This window comes from Oncorhynchus kisutch, unplaced genomic scaffold (assembly GCF_002021735.2).
Source record: "Oncorhynchus kisutch isolate 150728-3 unplaced genomic scaffold, Okis_V2 scaffold767, whole genome shotgun sequence".
Classification (NCBI taxonomy): domain Eukaryota; kingdom Metazoa; phylum Chordata; class Actinopteri; order Salmoniformes; family Salmonidae; genus Oncorhynchus; species Oncorhynchus kisutch.
The window spans coordinates 29,964-54,714 of NW_022262712.1; the positions used below are offsets into that span (position 1 = coordinate 29,964).

At 46.3% G+C, this 24,751-nt stretch overlaps 1 protein-coding gene across 1 annotated transcript in view; it reads right to left on the bottom strand.

Moving 5' to 3' along the window:
* LOC109884624 (SH3 and multiple ankyrin repeat domains protein 3) overlaps positions 1-24,751 on the bottom strand; it is a 73,738-nt gene that overhangs the window by 25,384 nt on the left and 23,603 nt on the right. The window contains exons 2-15 of the mRNA XM_031816239.1: positions 24,477-24,698; positions 18,697-18,900; positions 18,117-18,188; positions 17,781-17,889; positions 17,496-17,647; positions 17,249-17,416; positions 8,418-8,534; positions 8,131-8,208; positions 7,956-8,022; positions 7,338-7,575; positions 5,738-5,913; positions 3,670-3,783; positions 3,151-3,226; positions 2,971-3,053 (exon numbers count right to left, since the gene is read on the bottom strand). Of these exons, the coding sequence (XP_031672099.1) occupies positions 2,971-3,053; positions 3,151-3,226; positions 3,670-3,783; positions 5,738-5,913; positions 7,338-7,575; positions 7,956-8,022; positions 8,131-8,208; positions 8,418-8,534; positions 17,249-17,416; positions 17,496-17,647; positions 17,781-17,889; positions 18,117-18,188; positions 18,697-18,900; positions 24,477-24,698 (1,876 nt within the window). The remainder of the gene's footprint in view (positions 1-2,970; positions 3,054-3,150; positions 3,227-3,669; positions 3,784-5,737; positions 5,914-7,337; positions 7,576-7,955; positions 8,023-8,130; positions 8,209-8,417; positions 8,535-17,248; positions 17,417-17,495; positions 17,648-17,780; positions 17,890-18,116; positions 18,189-18,696; positions 18,901-24,476; positions 24,699-24,751) is intronic.

Below are 24,751 nucleotides of genomic sequence, written 5' to 3' on the forward strand. Positions count from 1 at the left end.
AACCCTAGATACATTATCCTAACCCTAGGTACATTCTCCGAACCCTAACCCTAGATACATTCTCCTAACCCTAGAGACATTCTCCTAACCCTAGAGACATTCTCCTAACCCTAGATACATCCTCCTAACCCTAGATACATCCTCCTAACCCTAGATACATTCTCCTAACCCTAGATACATTTTCCTAACCCTAGATACATTCTCCTAACCCTAGATACATTCTCCTAACCCTAGGTATATTCTCCTAACCCTAGAGACATTCTCCTAACCCTAGAGACATTCTCCTAACCCTAGAGACATTCTCCTAACCCTAGAGACATTCTCCTAACCCTAGAGACATTCTCCTAACCCTAGAGACATTCTCCTAACCCTAGAGACATTCTCCTAACCCTAGATACATTCTCCTAACCCTAGATACATTCTCCTAACCCTAGATACATTCTCCTAACCCTAGATACATTCTCCTAACCCTAGATACATTCTCCTAACCCTAGATACATTCTCCTAACCCTAACCTTAGATACATTCTCCTAACCCTAGGTACATTCTCCTAACCCTAGGTACATTCTCCTAACCCTAGGTACATTCTCCTAACCCTAGGTACATTCTCCTAACCCTAACCCTAGGTACATTCTCCTAACCCTAGATACATTCTCCTAACCCTAGATACATCCTCCTAACCGTAGATACATTCTCCTAACCCTAGATACATTTTCCTAACCCTAGATACATTCTCCTAACCCTAGGTATATTCTCCTAACCCTAGATACATTCTCCTAATCCTAGAGACATTCTCCTAGCCCTAGATACATTCTCCAAACCCTAGATACATTTTCCTAACCCTAGATACATTCTCCTAACCCTAGATACATTCTCCTAACCCTAGGTACATTCTCCTAACCCTAGGTACATTCTCCTAACCCTAGGTACATTCTCCTAACCCTAGGTACATTCTCCTAACCCTAGGTACATTCTCCTAACCCTAGGTACATTCTCCTAACCCTAGGTACATTCTCCTAACCCTAGGTACATTCTCCTAACCCTAGATACATTCTCCTAACCCTAACCTTAGATACATTCTCCTAACCCTAACCTTAGATACATTCTCCTAACCCTAACCTTAGATACATTCTCCTAACCCTAACCTTAGATACATTCTCCTAACCCTAGGTACATTCTCCTAACCCTAGGTACATTCTCCTAACCCTAACCCTAGGTACATTCTCCTAACCCTAACCTTAGATACATTCTCCTAACCCTAACCTTAGATACATTCTCCTAACCCTAACCTTAGATACATTCTCCTAACCCTAACCTTAGATACATTCTCCTAACCCTAACCTTAGATACATTCTCCTAACCCTAGGTACATTCTCCTAACCCTAGGTACATTCTCCTAACCCTAGGTACATTCTCCTAACCCTAGGTACATTCTCCTAACCCTAGGTACATTCTCCTAACCCTAGATACATTCTCCTAACCCTAACCTTAGATACATTCTCCTAACCCTAACCTTAGATACATTCTCCTAACCCTAACCTTAGATACATTCTCCTAACCCTAACCTTAGATACATTCTCCTAACCCTAGGTACATTCTCCTAACCCTAGGTACATTCTCCTAACCCTAACCCTAGATACATTCCCCTAACCCTAGATACATTCTCCTAACCATAGATACATTCTCCTAACCTAGATACATTCTCCTACCCCTAACCCGAGATACATTCTCCTAACCCTAGAAACATTCTCCTAACCCTAGAAACATTCTCCTAACCCTAGAAACATTCTCCTAACCCTAGAAACATTCTCCTAACCCTAGAAACATTCTCCTAACCCTAGAAACATTCTCCTAACCCTAGAAACATTCTCCTAACCCTAACCCTAGATACATTCTCCTAACCCTAGATACATTCTCCTAACCCTAGGTACATTCTCCTAACCCTAGGTACATTCTCCTAACCCTAGGTACATTCTCCTAACCCTAGGTACATTCTCCTAACCCTAACCCTAGGTACATTCTCCTAACCCTAGATACATTCTCCTAACCCTAGAAACATTCTCCTAACCCTAACCCTAGATACATTCTCCTAACCCTAGATACATTCTCCTAACCCTAGATACATTCTCCTAACCCTAGGTACATTCTCCTAACCCTAGGTACATTCTCCTAACCCTAGGTACATTCTCCTAACCCTAGGTACATTCTCCTAACCCTAGGTACATTCTCCTAACCCTAGGTACATTCTCCTAACCCTAGGTACATTCTCCTAACCCTAGGTACATTCTCCTAACCCTAGGTACATTCTCCTAACCCTAGGTACATTCTCCTAACCCTAGATACATTCTCCTAACCATAGATACATTCTCCTAACCATAGATACATTCTCCTAACCATAGATACATTCTCCTAACCATAGATACATTCTCCTAACCATAGATACATTCTCCTAACCATAGATACATTCTCCTAACCATAGATACATTCTCCTAACCATAGATACATTCTCCTAACCATAGATACATTCTCCTAACCATAGATACATTCTCCTAACCATAGATACATTCTCCTAACCATAGATACATTCTCCTAACCATAGATACATTCTCCTAACCATAGATACATTCTCCTAACCATAGATACATTCTCCTAACCATAGATACATTCTCCTAACCATAGATACATTCTCCTACCCCTAACCATAGATACATTCTCCTACCCCTAACCCGAGATACATTCTCCTACCCCTAACCCGAGATACATTCTCCTAACCCGAGATACATTCTCCTACTCCTAACCCGAGATACATTCTCCTACCCCTAACCCGAGATACATTCTCCTACCCCTAGAAACATTCTCCTAACCCTAGATACATTCTCCTAACCCTAGATACATTTTCCTAACCCTAGGTACATTTTCCTAACCCTAGATACATTTTCCTAACCCTAGGTACATTCCAACCCTCTTTACCTTTAGCTCCACGGAGGACGAAGCCAAATCCTTCACTGTCTCTCTTCTGTAGCACAGAACTCTTCTCCTCGATGACATAATCACTGGGGTCAGAGGGCAAGGATCAGTTATACAATAGAAGTGGACTTATAATGTGTGTGTGTGTGTGTGTGTGTGTGTGTGTGTGTGCACATTAGCTACCTGTAGGAAGTGTAGTTGTCATAGGAACCCACGGTGTAATGTCTGAAAAGCCTCTTGGTGCGATCCTCTCGTGTTTCTACATACACCAGCCAACGCACATGCACGCAAGCACACACGCACACAAATCACACACACTTCAGTCAAGAGACATGTCCTCATTCTCTGAAACATGTCCTCCTCTTCCATTAGAGGGAGAATGTGGGTTAGAGGACCTGCAATAGGCTAAGCAGAACACACAGTATGATGTGTATGAGGGTTGGTTCTCCTGTCCTTGTGGGGACTTTAAATCCCCAAAATTCCCACACAAGGATAGTAAAACAAGGAAAACTCTCCCTCGTGGGGACATTTCCCAAGTCCCCGTGAGGAAAATTGCTTTGGGGTTAGGTTTAGGGATAGGGGTACAATTAGGACCAGGGTTAGAGTTAGAGTTATATTTAGGGTTAGGGTTTGGGGTTAGGATTTTGGAAGTAAATCACTTTTAGGTCCCCACGAGGAGAGAACAAAACGTTTGTGTGTTACCTAGGCGTGGGTCGTACTGTCTCATCTGGACCTCTTCAACACAGTCAGCAGGAAACCATCCGGTCCGTCCTTTAACTGAACCCTCCCAGAACCCTCCTTCTCCTATACTCAGCACTGGAACAGTAGAATATATTAACATAGGAATATATGCATAATACTATACTGTATAAACTATTGCATTCCCCCCTTCTCCTATACTCAGCACTGGAACAATTTTACATATTAATATAGGAATGTTGGTCCCTGTAACCCTGTCTGTTAGTTCCCTGTCTGTTAGTACCTCTAACCCTGTCTGTTAGTTCCCTGTCTGTTAGTACCTCTAACCCTGTCTGTTAGTACCTCTAACTCTGACTGTTGGTTCCTCTAACCCTGTCTGTTATTTCCCTGTCTGTAGGTTCCTCTAACCCTGACTGTTGGTTCCTCTAACCCTGTCTGTTAGTTCCCTGTCTGTTAGTTCCTCTAACCGTGTCTGTTAGTTCCTCTAACCCTGTCTGTTAGTTCCTCTAACCCTGTCTGTTAGTTCCTCTAACCCTGTCTGTTAGTTCCTCTAACCCTGTCTGTTAGTTCCTCTAACCCTGTCTGTTAGTTCCTCTAACCCTGTCTGTTAGTTCCTCTAACCCTGTCTGTTAGTTCCTCTAACCCTGTCTGTTAGTTCCTCTAACCCTGTCTGTTAGTTCCTCTAACCCCGTCTGTTAGTTCCCTGTCTGTTAGTTCCTCTAACCCTGTCTGTTAGTTCCTGTAACCCTGTCTGTTAGTTCCCTGTCTGTTAGCACCTCTAACCCTGTCTGTTGGTTCCCTGTCTGTTAGCACCTCTAACCCTGTCTGTTAGTTCCCTGTCTGTTAGCACCTCTAACCCTGTCTGTTAGTTCCTCTAACCCTGTCTGTTAGTTCCTCTAACCCTGTCTGTTGGTTCCTCTAACCCTGTCTGTTGGTTCCTCTAACCCTGTCTGTTACTTCCCTGTCTGTTAGTTCCTCTAACCCTGTCTGTTAGTTCCTCTAACCCTGTCTGTTAGTTCCCTGTCTGTTAGTTCCTCTAACCCTGTCTGTTAGTTCCCTGTCTGTTGGTTCCTCTAACCCTGTCTGTTAGTTCCTCTAACCCTGTCTGTTAGTTCCCTGTCTGTTAGTTCCTCTAACCCTGTCTGTTAGTTCCCTGTCTGTTAGTTCCTCTAACCCTGTCTGTTAGTTCCCTGTCTGTTAGTTCCTCTAACCCTGTCTGTTAGTTCCTCTAACCCCGTCTGTTAGTTCCCTGTATGTTAGTTCCTCTAACCCTGTCTGTTAGTTCCTCTAACCATGTCTGTTGGTTCCTCTAACCCTGTCTGTTGGTTCCTCTAACCCTGTCTGTTAGTTCCCTGTCTGTTAGCACCTCTAACCCTGTCTGTTGGTTCCCTGTCTGTTAGCACCTCTAACCCTGTCTGTTAGTTCCCTGTCTGTTAGCACCTCTAACCCCGTCTGTTAGTTCCTCTAACCCTGTATGTTGGTTCCTCTAACCCTGTCTGTTAGTTTCCTGTCTGTTAGCACCTCTAACCCTGCCTGTTAGTTCCCTGTCTGTTAGCACCTCTAACCCTGTCTGTTAGTTCCCTGTCTGTTAGTTCCCTGTCTGCAAGTTCCTCTAACCCTGTCTGTTAGTTCCTCTAACCCTGTCTGTTAGTTCCCTGTCTGTTAGTTCCTCTAACCCTGTCTGTTAGTTCCTCTAACCCTGTCTGTTAGTTCCTCTAACCCTGTCTGTTAGTTCCTCTAACCCTGTCTGTTAGTTCCTCTAACCCTGTCTGTTAGTTCCTCTAACCCTGTCTGTTAGTTCCTCTAACCCTGTCTGTTAGTTCATCTAACCCTGTCTGTTAGTTCCCTGTCTGTTAGTTCCTCTAACCCTGTCTGTTGGTTCCTCTAACCCTGTCTGTTAGTTCCCTGTCTGTTAGTTCCTCTAACCCTTTCTGTTAGTTCCCTGTCTGTTAGTTCCTCTAACCCTGTCCCTGTCTGCTGGTTCCTCTAACAACTGATTGGACAGTGAGGAGGAGACAGCAAATTGGACAGTGTGGAAAGACAGCCGATTGGAGAGAGAGGAGTGTCTGACCTTTGACCCTCTCCCCACGATGCAGGCTGATCTCTCCGGGGCCCTGCGGTGTGTGAGAGCGGGTAGCGATGAACGTCCTCCCCGGCACGGCGCTGTACAGCCTACGTTTCCCATGCTGCACTGGGCTGGGGGGAGATGGGGGCGGGCTGGGGTCCCTCTGTAGCCTGCCACTCGGGCTATACAAACACACATGAAAACACAGACATACACACACGCGCACACACAGACATACACACACATAAGCATGGACACACAGACATACACACACAAGCACGGACACACAGACATACACACACAAGCACGGACACACAGACATACACACACAAGCACGCAGGCAGGTGTGTATCTCTGTCTGTCTGCCTGTGTGTGTGTGTATACGTCTGTGTATACGTCATCCTCGGATGGGGCCACAGTGTCTCCTGACCCCTCCTGTCTCAGCCTCCAGTATTTATGCTGCAGTAGTTTATGTGTCGGGGGGCTGGGGTCAGTTTGTTATATCTGGAGTACTTCTCCTGTCCTATTCGGTGTCCTGTGTGAATCTAAGTGTGCGTTCTCTAATTCTCTCCTTCTCTCTTTCTTTCTCTCTCTCGGAGGACCTGAGCCCTAGGACCATGCCCCAGGACTACCTGACATGATGACTCCTTGCTGTCCCCAGTCCACCTGGCCATGCTGCTGTTCCAGTTTCAACTGACCTGAGCCCTAGGACCATGCCCCAGGACTACCTGACATGATGACTCCTTGCTGTCCCCAGTCCACCTGGCCATGCTGCTGCTCCAGTTTCAACTTCCACCTGACTGTGCTGCTGCTCTAGTTTCAACTGTTCTGCCTTATTATTATTCGACCATGCTGGTCATTTATGAACATTTGAACATCTTGGCCATGTTCTGTTATAATCTCCACCCGGCACAGCCAGAAGAGGACTGGCCACCCCACATAGCCTGGTTCCTCTCTAGGTTTCTTCCTAGGTATTGGCCTTTCTAGGGAGTTTTTCCTAGCCACCGTGCTTCTACACCTGCATTGCTTGCTGTTTGGGGTTTTAGGCTGGGTTTCTGTACAGCACTTTGAGATATCAGCTGATGTAGGAAGGGCTATATAAATAAATTTGATTTGATTTGTGTGCCTGTCTGCCTGTCTGCCTGTCTGCCTGTCTGCCTGTCTGTCTGTGTGTCTCTGTCGGTCGGTCTGTGTGTGTCTGTGTGTGTATCTGAGGCGCCGAGTCTGCCTGCGAAGGCTGTGTGTGTACCTGAGGCGTCGTGTCTGCCTACGAAGGCTGTGTGTGTACCTGAGGCGCCATGTCTGTCTGCGAAGTCTGTGTGTGTATCTGAGGCGCCGTGTCTGTCTGCGACCGCTGTGTGTGTACCTGAGGCGCCGTGTCTGTCTGCGAATGCTGTCTGTGTACCTGAGTTGCCGTGTCTGTCTGCGAAGGCTGTCTGTGCACCTGAGGCGCCGTGTCTGTCTGCGAAGGCTGTCTGTGCACGTCTGCGAAGGCTGTCTGTGCACCTGAGGCGCCAAGTCTGTCTGCGAAGGCTGTCTGTGCACCTGAGGCACCGTGTCTGTCTATCTGAGGTGCCGTGTCTGTCTGCGACAGCTGCGTGTGTACCTGAGGCGCCGTGTCTGTCTGCGAAGGCTGTGTGTGTCTGCCTGCCGGTTGGAAGTGTTTGTGTTCTCCAGGCTGTGGAGGGAGGGGCTGGGGGAAGAAGAGGCGGGGCTTTCCAGAGCGTTGTCGCTGGCTGAGCGAATCAGAGAACGGGGAGATGATGAGCCACACACACCAACATTATTGGCCCCACCCAGACGTCGGCGCTTTGAGGAATAGGAAGGGCTCTCTCTGAAAGGCACTGAGAAACAGAGAAGGGTTAGGGTTCCACATGGTTAAACACAGACATTAACACACAGAGAAGGGTTAGGGTTCCCAACATCCACATGGTTAAACACAGACATTAACACACAGAGAAGGGTTAGGGTTCCACATGGTTAAACACAGACATTAACACACAGAAGGGTTAGGGTTCCCAACATCCACATGGTTAAACACAGACATTAACACACACAGAAGAGTTAGGGTTCCCAACATCCACATGGTTAAACACAGACATTAACACACAGAGAAGGGTTAGGGTTCCCCATGGTTAAACACAGACATTAACACACAGAGAAGGGTTAGGGTTCCCCATGGTTAAACACAGACATTAACACACAGGGTCCAGGATGGACTCACCTACGTCTGAGGCCTTATGGATCTTAATGATCTCTGCCAGGTCAAAATTCCCAGCAATGATGGCCACCTACACACACACATATATCTTTCTATTTGGATCCACAGTGAACCATTGTCAGAAACAAGCATTAAAACTATACCAAATCACACTGCATTCTGTGTTGTAGTTCATTACCTGAAAAGCTGTTTGGTTGTTGTAGTTCTTAATGTCTTTATTTGTTCCTCTGAACAGCAGAACTCTGGCACAGCCGTCCTGAGAAAGGAAACATCACAGTCAGTCACACATAACAGCCCTGCTTACCTGGTTGTATAGACCACAGGTGTAGTGTTACCTGGTTGTATAGACCACAGGTGTAGTGTTACCTGGTTGTGTAGACCACACAGGTGTAGTGTTACCTGGTTGTATAGACCACACAGGTGTAGTGTTACCTGGTTGTGTAGACCACACAGGTGTAGTGTTACCTGGTTGTATAGACCACACAGGTGCAGGGCAGTGTTTCCTGAGGCATTCTGAGAGCTCATATCGGCTCCGTAAAACAGCAGATGTTCCAGGTGCTGCACGTTCCCATGACGACATGCCTGGAGAGAAACCACATGCACGTTACCATGACGAAACGCCTGGAGAGAAACAACCTGTCACATAGATGATCTAATCTTCCCATGTTTTTGTAGACAACAGGGATGCCTTTTGATGAAATAGATTCTTCAGGAGTTTCCTTTACCTAATTCCCCAGAGTCAGATGAACTTGCGGATACCATTTGTATGTCTCTGGGTGACCCCAAATTCACATAGAAATAGAAGTTATAGATATGTGACTCATTGAAAGCAAATCTACGAAGCGGTAGATCTATTCTATGTGCACTTCTTCTATGCTTCCCATTCTTAAGTTTCATTTTTGCGTCTTGTACTTTCGGGTTGTACACCAGCTTCAAACAAGTGAAAGTACAATATTTTTGGTTATTGAAGAGATATTTCACAGAAGTTTAGAGATTAATTTAGTACAATGATTCTCTACACCAGTGGTCTCCAACCGTTCTCCAAGGCATTCCTAGTCGATCACCAAACATTTTTGTAAAAATCCCAACTGTAAAGCCTTGCATTCAAATTGGTTTTATTTGTTTGGCACTGTTGGCTGTGGGTGCACTTGATTCTACATCCCTAGTGATGTTGGCTATGGGTGCACTTGATTCAGCAGCACTAGTGATGTTGGCTGTGGGTGCACTTGATTCAGCAGCCCAAGTGATGTTGGCTATGGGTGCACTTGATTCAGCAGCCCTAGTACTGTTGGCTGTGGGTGCACTTGATTCAGCAGCCCTAGTGATGTTGACTGTGGGTGCACTTGATTCAGCATCCCTAGTGATGTTGGCTGTGGGTGCACTTGATTCAGCAGCCCTAGTGATGTTGACTGTGGGTGCACTTGATTCAGCACCCCTAGTGCCATTAGCTGTGGGTGCACTTCATTCAGCAGTCCTAGTGCTGTTGGCGGTAGGTGCACTTGATTCAGCAGTCCTAGTGCTGTTGGCTGTGGGTGCACTTGATTCAGCAGCCCTAGTGCTGTTGGCTGTGGGTGCACTTGATTCAGCAGCCCTAGTGATGTTGACTGTGGGTGCACTTGATTCAGCATCCCTAGTGATGTTGGCTGTGGGTGCACTTGATTTAGCAGCCCTAGTGATGTTGGCTGTGGGTGTACTTGATTCAGCAGCCCTAGTGATGTTGATTGTGGGTGCACTTGATTCAGCAGTCCTAGTGATGTTGACTGTGGGTGCACTTGATTCAGCAGTCCTAGTGATGTTGACTGTGGGTGCACTTGATTCAGCAGCCCTAGTGCCGTTAGCTGTGGGTGCACTTGATTCAGCAGTCCTAGTGCTGTTGGCGGTAGGTGCACTTGATTCAGCAGTGCACCTACAGTGCTGTTGGCTATGGGTGCACTTGATTCAGCATCCCTAGTGATGTTGGCTGTGGGTGCACTTGATTCAGCAGCCCTAGTGATGTTGATTGTGGGTGCACTTGATTCAGCATCCCTAGTGATGTTGGCTATGGGTGCACTTGATTCAACAGCCCTAGTGATGTTGATTGTGGGTGCACTTGATTCAGCATCCCTAGTGATGTTGTCTGTGGGTGCACTTGATTCAGCAGCCCTAGTGACGTTGCCTGTGGGTCCACTTGATTCAGCAGCCCTAGTGCTGTTAGCTGTGGGTGCACTTGATTCAGCAGTCCTAGTGCTGTTGAAGGTAGGTGCACTTGATTCAGCAGTGCACCTACAGTGCTGTTGGCTGTGGGTGCACTTGATTCAGCAGCCCTAGCGCCGGTAAGGCAAAGTGTTTCCATTTTTAACCATTTAATGAGTCAGAAGATAGAAATCAATTGGCCAATCAGATAGCTCAGAACACCTTGTCTGCACAGTTTCCTCAAGCCATTGACTGTAAAAAGAAGCCTTGAACTCACAGCAAAGTTGATACTGTGAGATTTAAAAACTAAAACCTTGACTAGAAAGACTCAACAAATACAGCACCGAGCTAATGTTTTCATGTTTAAGTTGTTATTCAGCCTGTCAACACTTTATTCAACACCTTTATAAGCCATAAAATGCACATTTTGCCAACTTCCACATCCTAAAATCAGCACTGCAGCTGTAATGAATGAGTATATCAAAGTGGTCTCTCCAATTTTGAGATATTACGATCTTGTCTCATTGCTGCAACTCCCCAACGGGCTCGGGAGAGTAGAAGGTCGAGTCCTCCTCTGAAACATGACCCGCCAAGCCGCTCTCCTCTTAACCCGGGAGCCAGCTGCACCAATGTGTCACCATCCGAATGACGACCGAAGTCAGCCTGCAGGCGCCCGACCCGCCACAAGGAGTCGCTAGAGCACGATGATCCAAGTAAAGCCCTCCCTGCCAAACCCTCCCCTAACCCGGACGATGCTGGGCCAATTGTGCGCCGCCCTATGGGACTCCCGGTCCCGGCCAGTTGAGACACTGCCTGGGATCAAACCCCAGGCTGTAGTGACGCCGCAACACTGCAATGCAGTGCCTTAGGCCTTAGACCTTAGACCTCAGACCTCAGGGCTTAGACCTTAGACCTCAGACCTTAGACCTCAGACCTCAGACCTCAGACCTTAGACCTTAGACCTTAGGCCTTAGACCTTAGACCTTAGGCCTCAGACCTTAGACCTCAGACCTCAAACCTTAGACCTTAGACCTCAGGCCTCAGGCCTTAGACCTCAGGCCTTAGACCTCAGAACTTAGACCTCAGACCTTAGACCTTAGACCTCAGACCTCAGACCTTAGACCTTAGACCTTAGACCTTAGACCGCTGGCCCTGGCTTTTGTCTGTTATAAAGAAAGGAATATTAAACTTTCTCTGGTCATAGGAGTAACAACATTAATTAGCGCATGAGGCATGAGGCATGAGGGCATGAGGCATGAGTTTCGCCATCAGCTGGAAGACTGTGTCCCCTTTTCTCAGTGGAGGGAAGGATGGCAGAGGGACGCTGAGTCGGGTGAGAGGCAGCCTATAGCCTACTGAGCATAGCCAATATGCAGGGATAATGTATTGGGTCTATAGCCTACTGAGCATAGCCAATATGCATGGATAATGTACTGGGTCTATAGCCTACTGAGCATAGCCAATATGCAGGGATAATGTACTGGGTCTATAGCCTACTGAGCATAGCCAATATGCATGGATAATGTACTGGGTCTATAGCCTACTGAGCATAGCCAATATGCAGGGTTAATGTACTGGGCCTATATCCTACTGAGCATAGCCAATATTCAGGGATAATGTACTGGACCTATAGCCTACTGAGCATAGCCAATATGCAGGGATAATTTACTGTGCCTATAGTCTACTGCACAGACCTCATTGCTCCAGAACTGTTTTTAATTGGTTAATGTTGCATAGGCTTACGCTGTTTAATCAGTAGATGGCGGCTTGCATTTTGACTCCGAGCAGGAACTTTATTCAGAAAAGGTAGGTGACCGCTGACGTAGATCCATGTAGTAAACAGTAGGTTAATTTCTGCAATTACCAGGAGCGTTGAAGCATGAGGCTTAACTTTTCCCCTGTCTTGTCCCATAGCTACCACATTGTGGCAGTGTGAAGGGCACCGTGTAGATACACATATAGATACCACGTTGTGGCAGTGTAAAGAATCACATATAGATACCACGTTGTGGCAGTGTGAAGAATCACATATAGATACCACGTTGTGGCAGTGTGAAGAATCACATATAGATACCATGTTGTGGCAGTGTGAAGAATCACATATAGATACCACGTTGTAGCAGTGTGAAGAATCACATATAGATACCACGTTGTGGCAGGGTGAAGGGCACCGTGTAGATACACATATAGACACCACGTTGTGGCAGTGTGAAGGGCACCGTGTAGATACACATATAGATACCACATTGTGGCAGTGTGAAGGGCACCGTGTAGATACACATATAGAAACCACGTTGTAGCAGTGTGAAGGGCATCGTGCAGATACACATATAGATACCACGTTGTAGCAGTGTGAAGGGCACCGTGCAGATACACATATAGATACCACGTTGTAGCAGTGTGAAGAATCACATATAGATACCACGTTGTGGCAGTGTGAAGAATCACATATAGATACCACGTTGTAGCAGTGTGAAGAATCACATATAGATACCACGTTGTAGCAGTGTGAAGATTCACATATAGATACCACGTTGTGGCAGTGTGAAGGGCACCGTGTAGATACACATACAGATACGTTGTAGCAGTGTGAAGGGCACCGTGTAGATACACATACAGATACCACGTTGTAGCAGTGTGAAGGGCACCGTGTAGATACACATACAGATACCACGTTGTAGCAGTGTGAAGGGCACCGTGTAGATACACATACAGATACCACGTTGTAGCAGTGTGAAGGGCACCGTGTAGATACACATACAGATACCATGTTGTAGCAGTGTGAAGGGCACCGTGTAGATACACATACAGATACCACGTTGTAGCAGTGTGCAGAATCACATATACAGTATATCACAAAAGTGAGTACACCCCTCACATTTTTGTAAATATTTGAGTATATCTTTTCATGTGACAACACTGAAGAAATGACACTTTGCTACAATGTAAAGTAGGGAGTGTACAGCTTGTATAACAGTGTAAATTTGCTGTCCCCTCAAAATAACTCAACACACAGCCATTAATGTCTAAACCGCTGGCAACAAAAGTGAGTACACAGTGAAAATGTCCAAATTGGGCCCAATTAGCCATTTTCCCTCACCGGTGTCATGTGACTCGTTAGTGTTACAAGGTCTCAGGTGTGAATGGGGCGCAGGTGTGTTAAATTTGGTGTCATCGCTCTCACACTCCCTCATACTGACTGTTCACTGGAAGTTCAACATGGCACCCCATGGCAAAGAACTCTCTGAGGATCTGAAAAAAAGAATTGTTGCTCTACATAAAGATGGCCTGGGATATAAGAAGATTGCCAAGACCCTGAAACTGAGCTGCAGCACGGTGGCCAAGACCATACAGCGGTTTAACTGGACAGGTTCCACTCAGAACAGGCCTCACCATGGTCGACCAAAGAAGTCTATATGCCAATTTTAATTCATTTATTTATTTTGTCACTGTTTCTCCCCAATTTCTGGTAATTACAATCTTGTCTCATCGCTGCAACTCCACAACTGGCTCGGGAGAGGAGAAGGTCGAGTCACCAAGGGTTAGGCTAACCCTAACTCTAACCCTAACCCTTAGGCTAACCCTAACCCTTAGGCTAACCCTAACCCTTAGGCTAACCCTAACCCTTAGGCTAACTCTAACCCTAACCCTTAGGCTAACCCTAACCCTTAGGCTAACCCTTAGGCTAACCCTAACCCTAACTGGCTCAGGAGAGGAGAAGGTGGAGTCACCAAGAAATCACTTCCACATTTCCTGAATGATAAAAGTCTAATAGTTCCAAAACAAATTAGATGTTAATGGTCACATGGATAACAGATGTTAATGGTCACATACACCGCATGGATAACAGATGTTAATGGTCACATGGATAACAGATGTTAATGGTCACATGGTTAACAGATGTTAATGGTCACATACACCACATGGTTAACAGATGTTAATGGTCACATGGATAACAGATGTTAATGGTCACATGGATAACAGATGTTAATGGTCACATGGTTAACAGATGTTAATGGTCACATACACCGCATGGATAACAGATGTTAATGGTCACATACACCACATGGTTAACAGATGTTAATGGTCACATGGATAACAGATGTTAATGGTCACATGGTTAACAGATGTTAATGGTCACATACACCGCATGGATAACAGATGTTAATGGTCACATACACCACATGGTTAACAGATGTTAATGGTCACATGGATAACAGATGTTAATGGTCACATGGATAACAGATGTTAATGGTCACATACACCGCATGGATAACAGATGTTAATGGTCACATGGATAACAGATGTTAATGGTCACATGGTTAACAGATGTTAATGGTCACATACACCACATGGTTAACAGATGTTAATGGTCACATGGATAACAGATGTTAATGGTCACATGGATAACAGATGTTAATGGTCACATGGTTAACAGATGTTAATGTGAATGTAGAGAAATGCTTGTGCTTCTAGTTCCGGCAGCAACATCTAATCTAACAATTCCACAACTACAACCTAATACACACAAATCTAAGTAAAGGAATGGAATATATACATATAAATGTATATAAATAACGACAGGGCGGCAAGATCCAATAGATGGTATAAAATACCGTTTTTAGATTTGAGATGAGTAATGCAAAATATGTAAACATGATCCATTTGTTAAAGTGGCCAGTGATGTCAAGTCTGTATGTACAGCCCGACAGGATGCTCTCATATGTGCATCTGTAAAAGTTTGTGAGTATTTTAGGTGACAAGCCAAATATCTTCAGCCTTCTGAGGTTGAAAAGGCACTGTGGATAGGGGGGTGCTCCTTCTGCTGTTTCCTGAAGTCCACGATCATCTCCTTTGTTTTGTTGACGTTGACTGAGAGGTTGTTTTCCTGACACCACATTCGGAGTGCCCTCACCTCCTCCCTGTAGGCTGTGTCGTCGCTGTTGGTAATCAAGCCCACTACTGTTGTGTCGTCTGTAAACTTGATGATCGAGTAGGAGGTGTGCATGGCCACGCAGTCATGGGTGAACAGGGAGTACAGGAGAGGGCTGAGAACACACCCTTGTGGGGCCCCAGAGTTGAGATGTTGTTTCCTACCTTCACCACCTGGGGGCGGCCCGTCAGGAAGTCCAGGACCGAATTGCACACAGCGGCGAACCAGAGACCTAGGGCCTCAAACTTAATGATGAGCTTGGAGGGTACTATGGTGTTGAATGCTGAGCTATAGTCAATGAACAGCATTCTTACATAGGTATTCCTCTTGTCCAGGTGGGATAGGGCAGTGTGCAGTGTGATGGTGATTGCAATATTATTCTCTGAGGCTACCCGGAACATGTCCCAGTCCGTGTGATAAAAACAATCTTGAAGAGTGGTTTTCTGATTGGTCAGACCAGTGTTGAATAGTCCTTAGCACGGGTACATCCTGTTTGAGTTTCTGCCTATAGGAAGGGAGGAGCAAAATGGAGTTGTGGTCAGATTTGCCGAACGGAGAGTGGGGGGGGGGGGCTTGTATGCATCTGGGAAGTTAGAGTAGCAGTGATCTGTGTATTTTCCAGCTTGAGTGCTACAGTCAATATGCTGGTAGAATTTAGGTAGCCTTAAAATCCCCAGCTACAATAAATGCAGCTCAGGATATATGGTTGCCAGTTTGCATAAAGTCCAGTGAAGTTCCTTGAGGGCCATCGTGGTATCGGCTTGAGGGGGATATACAGTGGGGAGAACAAGTATTTGATACACTGCCGATTTTGCAGCTTTTCCTACTTACAAAGCATGTAGAGGTCTGTAATTTGTATCATAGGTACACTTCAACTGTGAGAGACGGAATCTAAAACAATAATCCAGAAAATCACATTGTATGATTTTTAAGTCATTAATTTGCATTTTATTGCATGACATAAGTATTTGATACATCAGAAAAGCAGAACTTAATATTTGCTACAGAAACCAGCTGGTCTGTGCATGCTCTGAGGACGCGGCTGGGGATGCCGTCCGAGGAGAATTCCCTTGGGAGATAATACGGTCAGCATTTGAATGTGAGGAATTCTAGGTCAGGTGAACAAAAGGAGTTCCTGTATGTTGTTACAATTACACCATGAGTTGTTAATCATGAAACATACACCCCTGCCCTTCTTCTTCCTGGAAAGACTCCAACAGCATATACCCAGAGAGCCATGTGTCCGTGAAACAGAGTATGTTACAATCCCTGATGTCTCTCTGGAAAACAACCTTTGCCCTAATTTCGTCTACCTTGTTATCTAGAGACTGGACATTAGCGAGTAATATACTCTGAAGCGGTGGGTGGTGTACGCGCCTCAGAAGACCGCTTCGTCTACCTCTTCTCTGGCAGCGTTGTTTTGGGTTGGCCTTCGGAATCAGTTCAAATGCCCTGGATGGTTCGGACAAAGGATCCGCTTCGGGAAAGTCATATTTCTGGTCGTATTCCTGGTCGTAGTTCTAGTAATTTGACGTCGCTCTGATATCCAATACATTAAAAACACAAAATACTGCTAAGTTTCCTAAGGACTAGAAGCGAGGCAGCCCTCTCTGTCGGCGCCATCTTACCTCATTTCTGTTTCTGTGACAAAAAAGCAACGTACTGTATAGTGTAGAGCAGTGGTCAACAGACTTTTCTGATTCAAGAACACTTGTCTCGGCTTGCAGTCATAATGGCAGAGACATGACTTAAAACACGTAAGATGTTGTTAATCCTATGACCAGAGAAAGGACAATATTCCTAATTCATGTTGTTAATCCTATGACCAGAGAAAGGTAAATATTCCTAATTCATGTTGTTACTCCTATGACCAGAGAAAGGTAAATATTCCTAATTCATGTTGTTACTCCTATGACCAGAGAAAGGACAGTATTCATAATTCATGTTGTTACTCCTATGACCAGAGAAAGGTAAATATTCCTAATTCAACAAAATAATAGAAAAAGTAAATAGAAAATGTTTACTTAGTTAACTAAGTTTTCAGAAAAACAAACTAATTACAAACTGGTCAAGTGGATCTGAAAACAAACAAACCAAATTAATTTCAAATTAAAATCTGAATTTCTAGAACAAAAAAGACATCTAAAAACACACAACTATAATAACCTTGGTGTGTCTGTGTGTGTTTTACCTGGTGGATCTCCTGCCAGCCATTCTCGTCGGTGCTGCCTATGACAGCGTGTTCATGCAGCAGCAGTTCACAGCAGTACGGGTCTCCCCCCACCATGGCACAGTGGTACAACGGAGTTAACCCACGACTGTCCCTATAGTCTGGAGACGCACCCAGGTCCAACACAGTCTGCAACACACACACATTATGCTTAAAACAGAAACACACAGGGGTGTGTATGCATGTTTGTGTGTGTGTGCGTACTCACTGTGAGTGCTGTGTGGTTCCTAGAGAGAACAGCTCTGTGCAGCGCTGTGATTCCGTCTCTAGTCCTGAAGTCCAGGTGAGCTCCTCCACTCCTCAGAACTTTAATCAGCTCTGAACTGCCCTCTAGCTGAACCGCCAGGGTCAGGGGGCATTCTATAAACACACACATTCAGATTGAAAAATACTGAGGCTTAGTCGTGAGGGATAGATATCACTCACTTTCAGACACTGAGTGTGTGTGTGTGTGTGTGTGTGTGTGTGTGTGTGTGTGTGTGTGTTTCCTCACCTCCTGTGTCTGCATCATGAAAATTAGGATCAAGGCCTTTCTCCAAGAACCTGGAGACTTTGTCAACGCTGAGCTGATAAACATACTCCATGAACTTCTTAAGGTTGGCCTGAGAGACAGAGAAAGGGACAGCGAGAGTAGGGCTGGCACGTTAGTGTGTGTGTGTGTGTGTGTGCGTGTGCGGGTATGCATGTCTGTATCTGTGTGTGTGTGTGTGTGTCTGTGTGTGTGTGTCTGTGTGTGTGTGTGTGTGTGTGTGTGTGTGTGTGTGTGTGTGTGTGTGTGTGTGTGTGTGTGTGTGTGTGTGTATCTGTGTGTGTGTGTGTGTGGTCTTACCTTGGTATGGAGCTTTGCTAGCTGCTTGTCGTCCACATAGCTCTGAGTGTAAACACGCCTCTTATAGCGAAACTACAATCACACACACACACACACACACACAGCCCTATGAGTTAAAACAGTTTTAGTTTCAGCATTTAGGTTGAATGTATGGTATAGGTAGTGGTGTAGGTAGTGGTGTCTAGGGTGTAGGTATAGGTAGTGGTGTAGGTAGTGGTGTCTAGGTTTTAGGGTGTAGGTATGGTATAGGGCGTAGTGTGTAGAGGGTAGCTCTAGATAGGGAATAGGGGTGATGGGGTAGAGGGTACCTCTAGGCAGGGAATAGGGGTGATGGGGTAGAGGGTACCTCTAGATAGGGAATAGGGGTGATGGGGTAGAGGGTACCTCTAGATAGGGAATTGGGGTGATGGGGTAGAGGGTACCTCTAGATAGGGAATAGGAGTGATGGGGTAGAGGGTACCTCTAGATAGGGAATAGGGGTGATGGGGGGTAGAGGGTACCTCTAGATAGGGAATAGGGGTGATGGGGGGTAGAGGGTACCTCTAGATAGGGAATAAGGGTGATGGGGGGTAGAGGGTACCTCTAGGTAGGGAATAGGGGTGATGGGGGGTAGAGGGTAGTCTTTCAGCAGTCGTTCCTCGTCTAGGAACTTCCCAGCTCGTCCGTTGAAGGCCGGTTGAAACAGACCGTAGTTCAGAACATCAGTCAGACTCTGTGTTAGAGTCACTAACACACGCTGCTTACTGCTCCACACTGCTGCCTCGGGATCCAACCGCAGACACTTCTACGCACACAAATAAAATGTTATTTGCCACATGCGCCCAATACAACAGGTGTAGACCTTACAGTGAAATGCTTACTTACAAGCCCTTAACCAACAATGCAGATTTAAGAAAATTAAGCGTTAAGTAGAAAATAGATAAGTAAAAATAAAATAAAAAACTGTCAGGATGCTCTCGATGGTGCAGCTGTAGAACCTTTTGAGGATCTGATGACCAATGCCAAACCTTTTCAGTCTCCTGTGGGGGAACAGGCTTTGTTGTGCACTCTTCACGACTGTCTTGGTGTGTTTGGACCATGATCGTTTGTTGGTGATGTGGACATCAAGGAACTTGAAGCTCTCAACCTAATCCACTACAGCCCCGTTGATGAGAATGGGGGCGTGCTCAGTCCTCCTTTTTCTGTTGTCCACAATCATCTCCTTTGTCTTGATCACGTTGAGAGAGAGGTTGTTGTCCTGGCACAACATGGCCAGATCTCTGACCTCCTCCCTATAGGCAGTCTCGTCGTTGTCGGTGATCATCCCTACCCATTGTATCGTCGGCAAACTTAATGATGGTGTTGGAGTCATACCTGGCCATGCAGTCATGAGTGTAAAGGAGGGGACTGAACACGCACCCCTGAGGGGCCCCCGTTTTGAGCATTAGCGTGGCGGATGTGTTATTACCTACCCTTACCACCTGGGGTTAGCCCGTCAGGAAGTCCAGGATCCAGTTGCAGAGGGAGGTGTTTAGTCCCCGGGTTCTTGTTTTAACGATGAGCTTTGAGGGCACTATGGTGTTGAATGCTGAGCTGTAGTCAATGTATAGCATTCTCACATAGGTGTTCCTTTTGTTCAGGTGTGAAAGGGCAGTGTGGAGAGCAATAGAGATTGCATCATCTGTGGATCTGTTTGGGCGTTACACAAATTGGAGTGGGTCTAGGGTGTCTCCGAGGATGCTGTTGATGTGAGCCATGACCAGCCTTTCAAAGCACTTCATGGCTACAGACGTGAGTAGTCATTTAGGCAGGTTATCTTAGTGTTCATGGGCACAGGGACTATGGTGGTCAGCTTGAAACATGTTGGTGTTACAGACTCGTTCAAGGAGAGGTTGAAAATGTCAGTGAAGACACTTGCCAGTTGGTCAGCGCATGCTCGGAACACACGTCCTGGTAGAGAGCTTTGGAGGGAGAGCTTTGTACGCGTCTCTGTGTGTGGAGTACAGGTGATCTAGAATTATTTTCCCTCTGGTTGCACATTTAACATGTTGATAGAGATTTGGTAGAACTAATTTAAGTTTCCCTGCATTAAAGTCTCCGGCCATTATGAGCGCCACCTGTAGGTGAGTGGTTTCCTGTTTGCTTATTCCCTTATACAGCTGACTGAGTGCGGTCTTAGTGCCAGCATCTCTCTGTGGTGGTAAATAAACAGCCACGAAAAATATAGCTGAGAACTCTCTAGGCAAGTAGTGTGGCCTGCAGTTTATCACAATATATTCTACTTCAGGTGAGCAAAATCTAGAGACTTCCTTAGATTTGGTGCACCAGCTGTTGTTTACAAATATGCACAGTCCGCCCCCCCTCGTCTTACCGGTGTGGGCTGTTCTATCCTGCTGGTGCAGCGTGTATCCCGCTAGCTTAATATCCATGTCGTTATTCAGCCATGATTCCATGAAGCATAGGATATTACAGTTTTTTATGTCCCGTTGGTAGGATATTCGTGATCTTACCTCGTCTAGGCTTAACGGAGGCAGCTGTTTATTCTTGCCGATGCACCGAAAACCCAGCCAGCTGTATGTTATTCATGTCAGCCATGACTCGGTGAAACATAAGATATTACAGTTAATGTCCAGTTGGTAGGATACTTGTGATCGTAGCTCATCTATTTTGTTATCCAATGATTGTACGTTGGCTATGTCACATCTGCTGACCCCTCTCTGGCGCTCAAGGTCGCCAGGCTACTTATCATTACTCACACCTGCCACCATCGTTACACGCATCATCTGACTCAACTGGACTCCATCACGTTATTAAGTAACCCCCCTATACAGTGGGGCAAAAAGTATTTAGTAAGCCACCAATTGTGCAAGTTCTCCCACTTAAAAAGATGAGAGAGGCCTATAGAGATAGGTACACTTCAACTATGACAGACAAAATGAGAAAAAAAATCCAGAAAATCACATTGTAGGATTTTTTATGAATTTATTTGCAAATTATGGTGGAAAATAAGTATTTGGTCACGTACAAACAAGCAAGATTTCTGGCTCTCACAGGCCTGTAACTTCTTCTTTAAGAGGCTCCTCTGTCCTCCACTCGTTACCTGTATTAATGGCACCTGTTTGAACTTGTTATCAGTATAAAAGACACATGTCCACAACCTCAAACAGTCACACTCCAAACTCCACTATGGCCAAGACCAAAGAGCTGTCAAAGACACCAGAAACAAAATTGTAGACCTGCACCAGGCTGGGAAGACTGAATCTGCAATAGGTAAGCAGCTTGGTTTGAAGAAATCAACTGTGGGAGCAATTATTAGGAAATGGAAGACATACAAGACCACTGATAATCTCCCTCGATCTGAGGCTCCAACGCAAGATCTCACCCCGTGGGGTCAAAATGATCACAAGAACGATGAGCAAAAATCCCAGAACCACACGGAGGGACCTATTGAATGACCTGCAGAGAGCTGGGACCAAAGTAACAAATCCTACCATCAGTAACACACTACACCGCCAGGGACTCAAATCCTGCAGTGCCAGACGTGTCCCCCTGCTTAAGCCAGTACATGTCCAGGCCCGTCTGAAGTTTTCTAGAGAGCATTTGGATGATCCAGAAGAAGATTGGGAGAATGTCATATGGTCAGATGAAACCAAAATATAACTTTTTGGTAAAAACTAAACTCGTCGTGTTTGGAGGACAAATAATGCTGAGTTATATCCAAAGAACACCATACCTTCTGTGAAGCATGGGGGTGGAAACATCATGCTTTGGGGCTGTTTTTCTGCAAAGGGACCAGGACGACTGATCCGTGTAAAGGAAAGAATGAATGGGGCCATGTATCGTGAGATTTTGAGTGAAAACCTACCTATTTTGAGTGACCTCTGTCATTGCCAACAAAGGGTATATAACAAAGTATTGAGAAAAACTTTTGTTATTGACCAAAAACTTATTTTTCACCATAATTTGCAAATAAATTCATAACAAATTGTACAATGTGATTTTCTGGATTTTTTTCTTCTCATTTTGTCTGTCATAGTTTACCTATGATGAAAATTACAGGCCTCTCTCATCTTTTTAAGTGGGAGAACTTGCACAATTGGGGGCTGACTGTCACTTCCTCAGTTTCTTTCCCGAATTAGGGTTAGGTAGGGGTAGGTAGTATGTGGACCAGGGGTAGGTAGGGGTAGGTAGTATGTGGACCAGGGTTAGGTAGGGGTAGGGGTAGGTAGTATGTAGACCAGGGTTAGGTAGGTGTAGGGGTAGGTAGTATGTGGACCAGGGTTAGGTTAGGTAGGGGTAGGTAGTATGTGGACCAGGGTTAGGTAGGGGTAGGTAGTATGTGGACCAGGGTTAGGTAGGGGTAGGGGTAGGGGTAGGTAGTATGTGGACCAGGGTTAGGTAGGGGTAGGTAGTATGTGGACCAGGGTTAGGTAGGGGTAGGTAGTATGTGGACCAGGGTTAGGTTAGGTAGGGGTAGGTAGTATGTGGACCAGGGTTAGGTAGGGTAGGTAGTATGTGGACCAGGGTTAGGTAGGGGTAGGGGTAGGTAGTATGTGGACCAGGGTTAGGTTAGGTAGGGGTAGGTAGTATGTGGACCAGGGTTAGGTAGGGGTAGGTAGTATGTGGACCAGGGTTAGGTAGGGGTAGGGGTAGGGGTAGGTAGTATGTGGACCAGGGTTAGGTAGGTGTAGGTAGTATGTGGACCAGGGTTAGGTAGGGGTAGGTAGTATGTGGACCAGGGTTAGGTAGGGTAGGTAGTATGTGGATCAGGGTTAGGTGGGGTAGGTAGTATGTGGACCAGGGTTAGGTAGGGGTAGGTAGTATGTGGGCCAGGGTTAGGTGGGGTAGGTAGTATGTGGACCAGGGTTAGGTAGGGGTAGGTAGTATGTGGACCAGGGTTAGGTAGGGGTAGGTAGTATGTGGACCAGGGTTAGGTAGGGGTAGGTAGTATGTGGACCAGGGTTAGGTAGGGGTAGGTAGTATGTGGACCAGGGTTAGGTAGGGGTAGGTAGTATGTGGACCAGGGTTAGGTAGGGGTAGGTAGTATGTGGACCAGGGTTAGGTAGGGGTAGGTAGTATGTGGACCAGGGTTAGGTAGGGGTAGGTAGTTTGTGGAGCATGGTTAGGTAGGGGTAGGGGTAGGTAGTATGTAGAGCATTAATGTCGTTTTGACACCAATGTGGAAGCATCAGGAAGTTTTTTGTTTAAGTGGGTGACGTCGGGTCCGGGTACGGCTGCCGAAGAAACAATGGATGCCTCAGCTGGCTCGTCGGGCTTCCATGCCTCAGCTGGCTCGTCGGGCTTCCATGCCTCAGCTGGCTCGTCGGGCTTCCATGCCTCAGCTGGCTCGTCGGGCTTCCATGCCTCAGCTGGCTCGTCGGGCTTCCATGCCTCAGCTGTCTCGTCGGGCTTCCATGCCTCAGCTGGCTCGTCGGGCTCATGCCCATGCCTCAGCTGGCTCGTCGGGCTTCCATGCCTCAGCTGGCTCGTCGGGCTTCCATGCCTCAGCTGGCTCGTCGGGCTTCCATGCCTCAGCTGGCTCGTCGGGCTTCCATGCCTCAGCTGGCTCGTCGGGCTTCCATGCCTCAGCTGGCTCGTCGGGCTTCCATGCCTCGGCCGGCCCATTGGGCTCGCCCAGGTGGGACGCCGAGTGGCGCCCTTAGAGGGGAGGTACTGTCACATCTGCTCCTGTTCCCCCTCTCTGGAGCTCAAGGTCACCAGGTTGCTTATCATTACATATATCTGTCACCATCGTTACACGCATCAGCGCGTCATCAGACTCACCTGGACTCCATCATGTTATTAATTACCTCCCCTATATCTCTTAGTTTCTTTCCCGAGTCAGCATCAATGTCGTTTTGTTTCCCGTCCAGATGCTGTCCGTGTTTTGTTTCATGTCCGTTATTTATTAAATGTTCACTCCCTGTACTTGCTTCTTGTCTCCTAGCATCTGTCCTTCCAGGCTAATAGGTAGAGGCAGATTACCCACTCGCCATCAAATCCTTACAAGGCACCCCAACCTACGTCCCTGATATCTCTGTCTCTTTCTCCTGCGAATGACGAGGATGAGGCCTTGTCGGGTGTCTGAAATAAAGCCTTCAAGTCCAACTCATTAAAAAAAAATTGTTGTCCAGTACGAGGTGAGTAATCGCTGTCCTGATATCCAGAAGCTCTTTTCGTCATAAGAGACGGTGGCAGAAACAAAGTAGGCTACAAATAACGCGAAAAAAACACACACAACAGCACAATTGGTTAAGAGCCCGTAAAACGGCAGCCATCTCCTCCGGCGACATTCTTCACACACCTGTGAATTTATGAATCAATTTCTTAGGTAAGAGTTTTCATATGTGTGTGTGAGTGTGTTTGTGTGTTTGCGTGTACCGTCTGCTGCAGGTCAGGGATGCCAATACGGATGACGATGCTGTTTCCAGAGCCGTCGTCAGGAGGATCTGGGGAGGAAGTCCTCCCGTCGTCCCTGGCAAGGGCGGAACCTGGCTGGTTGCCATTGGTAGTGGCTGGTTGCCGGGGATGATCAGGGGGGTCATGCTTAGCGTTGGCAGCCGGACTCAGAGGCATGGGGTCACTCACTGTCCAGTCACAGCCCTACACACACACACACACACACACACACAAAGGAATCAACAGGAGTCTACAGC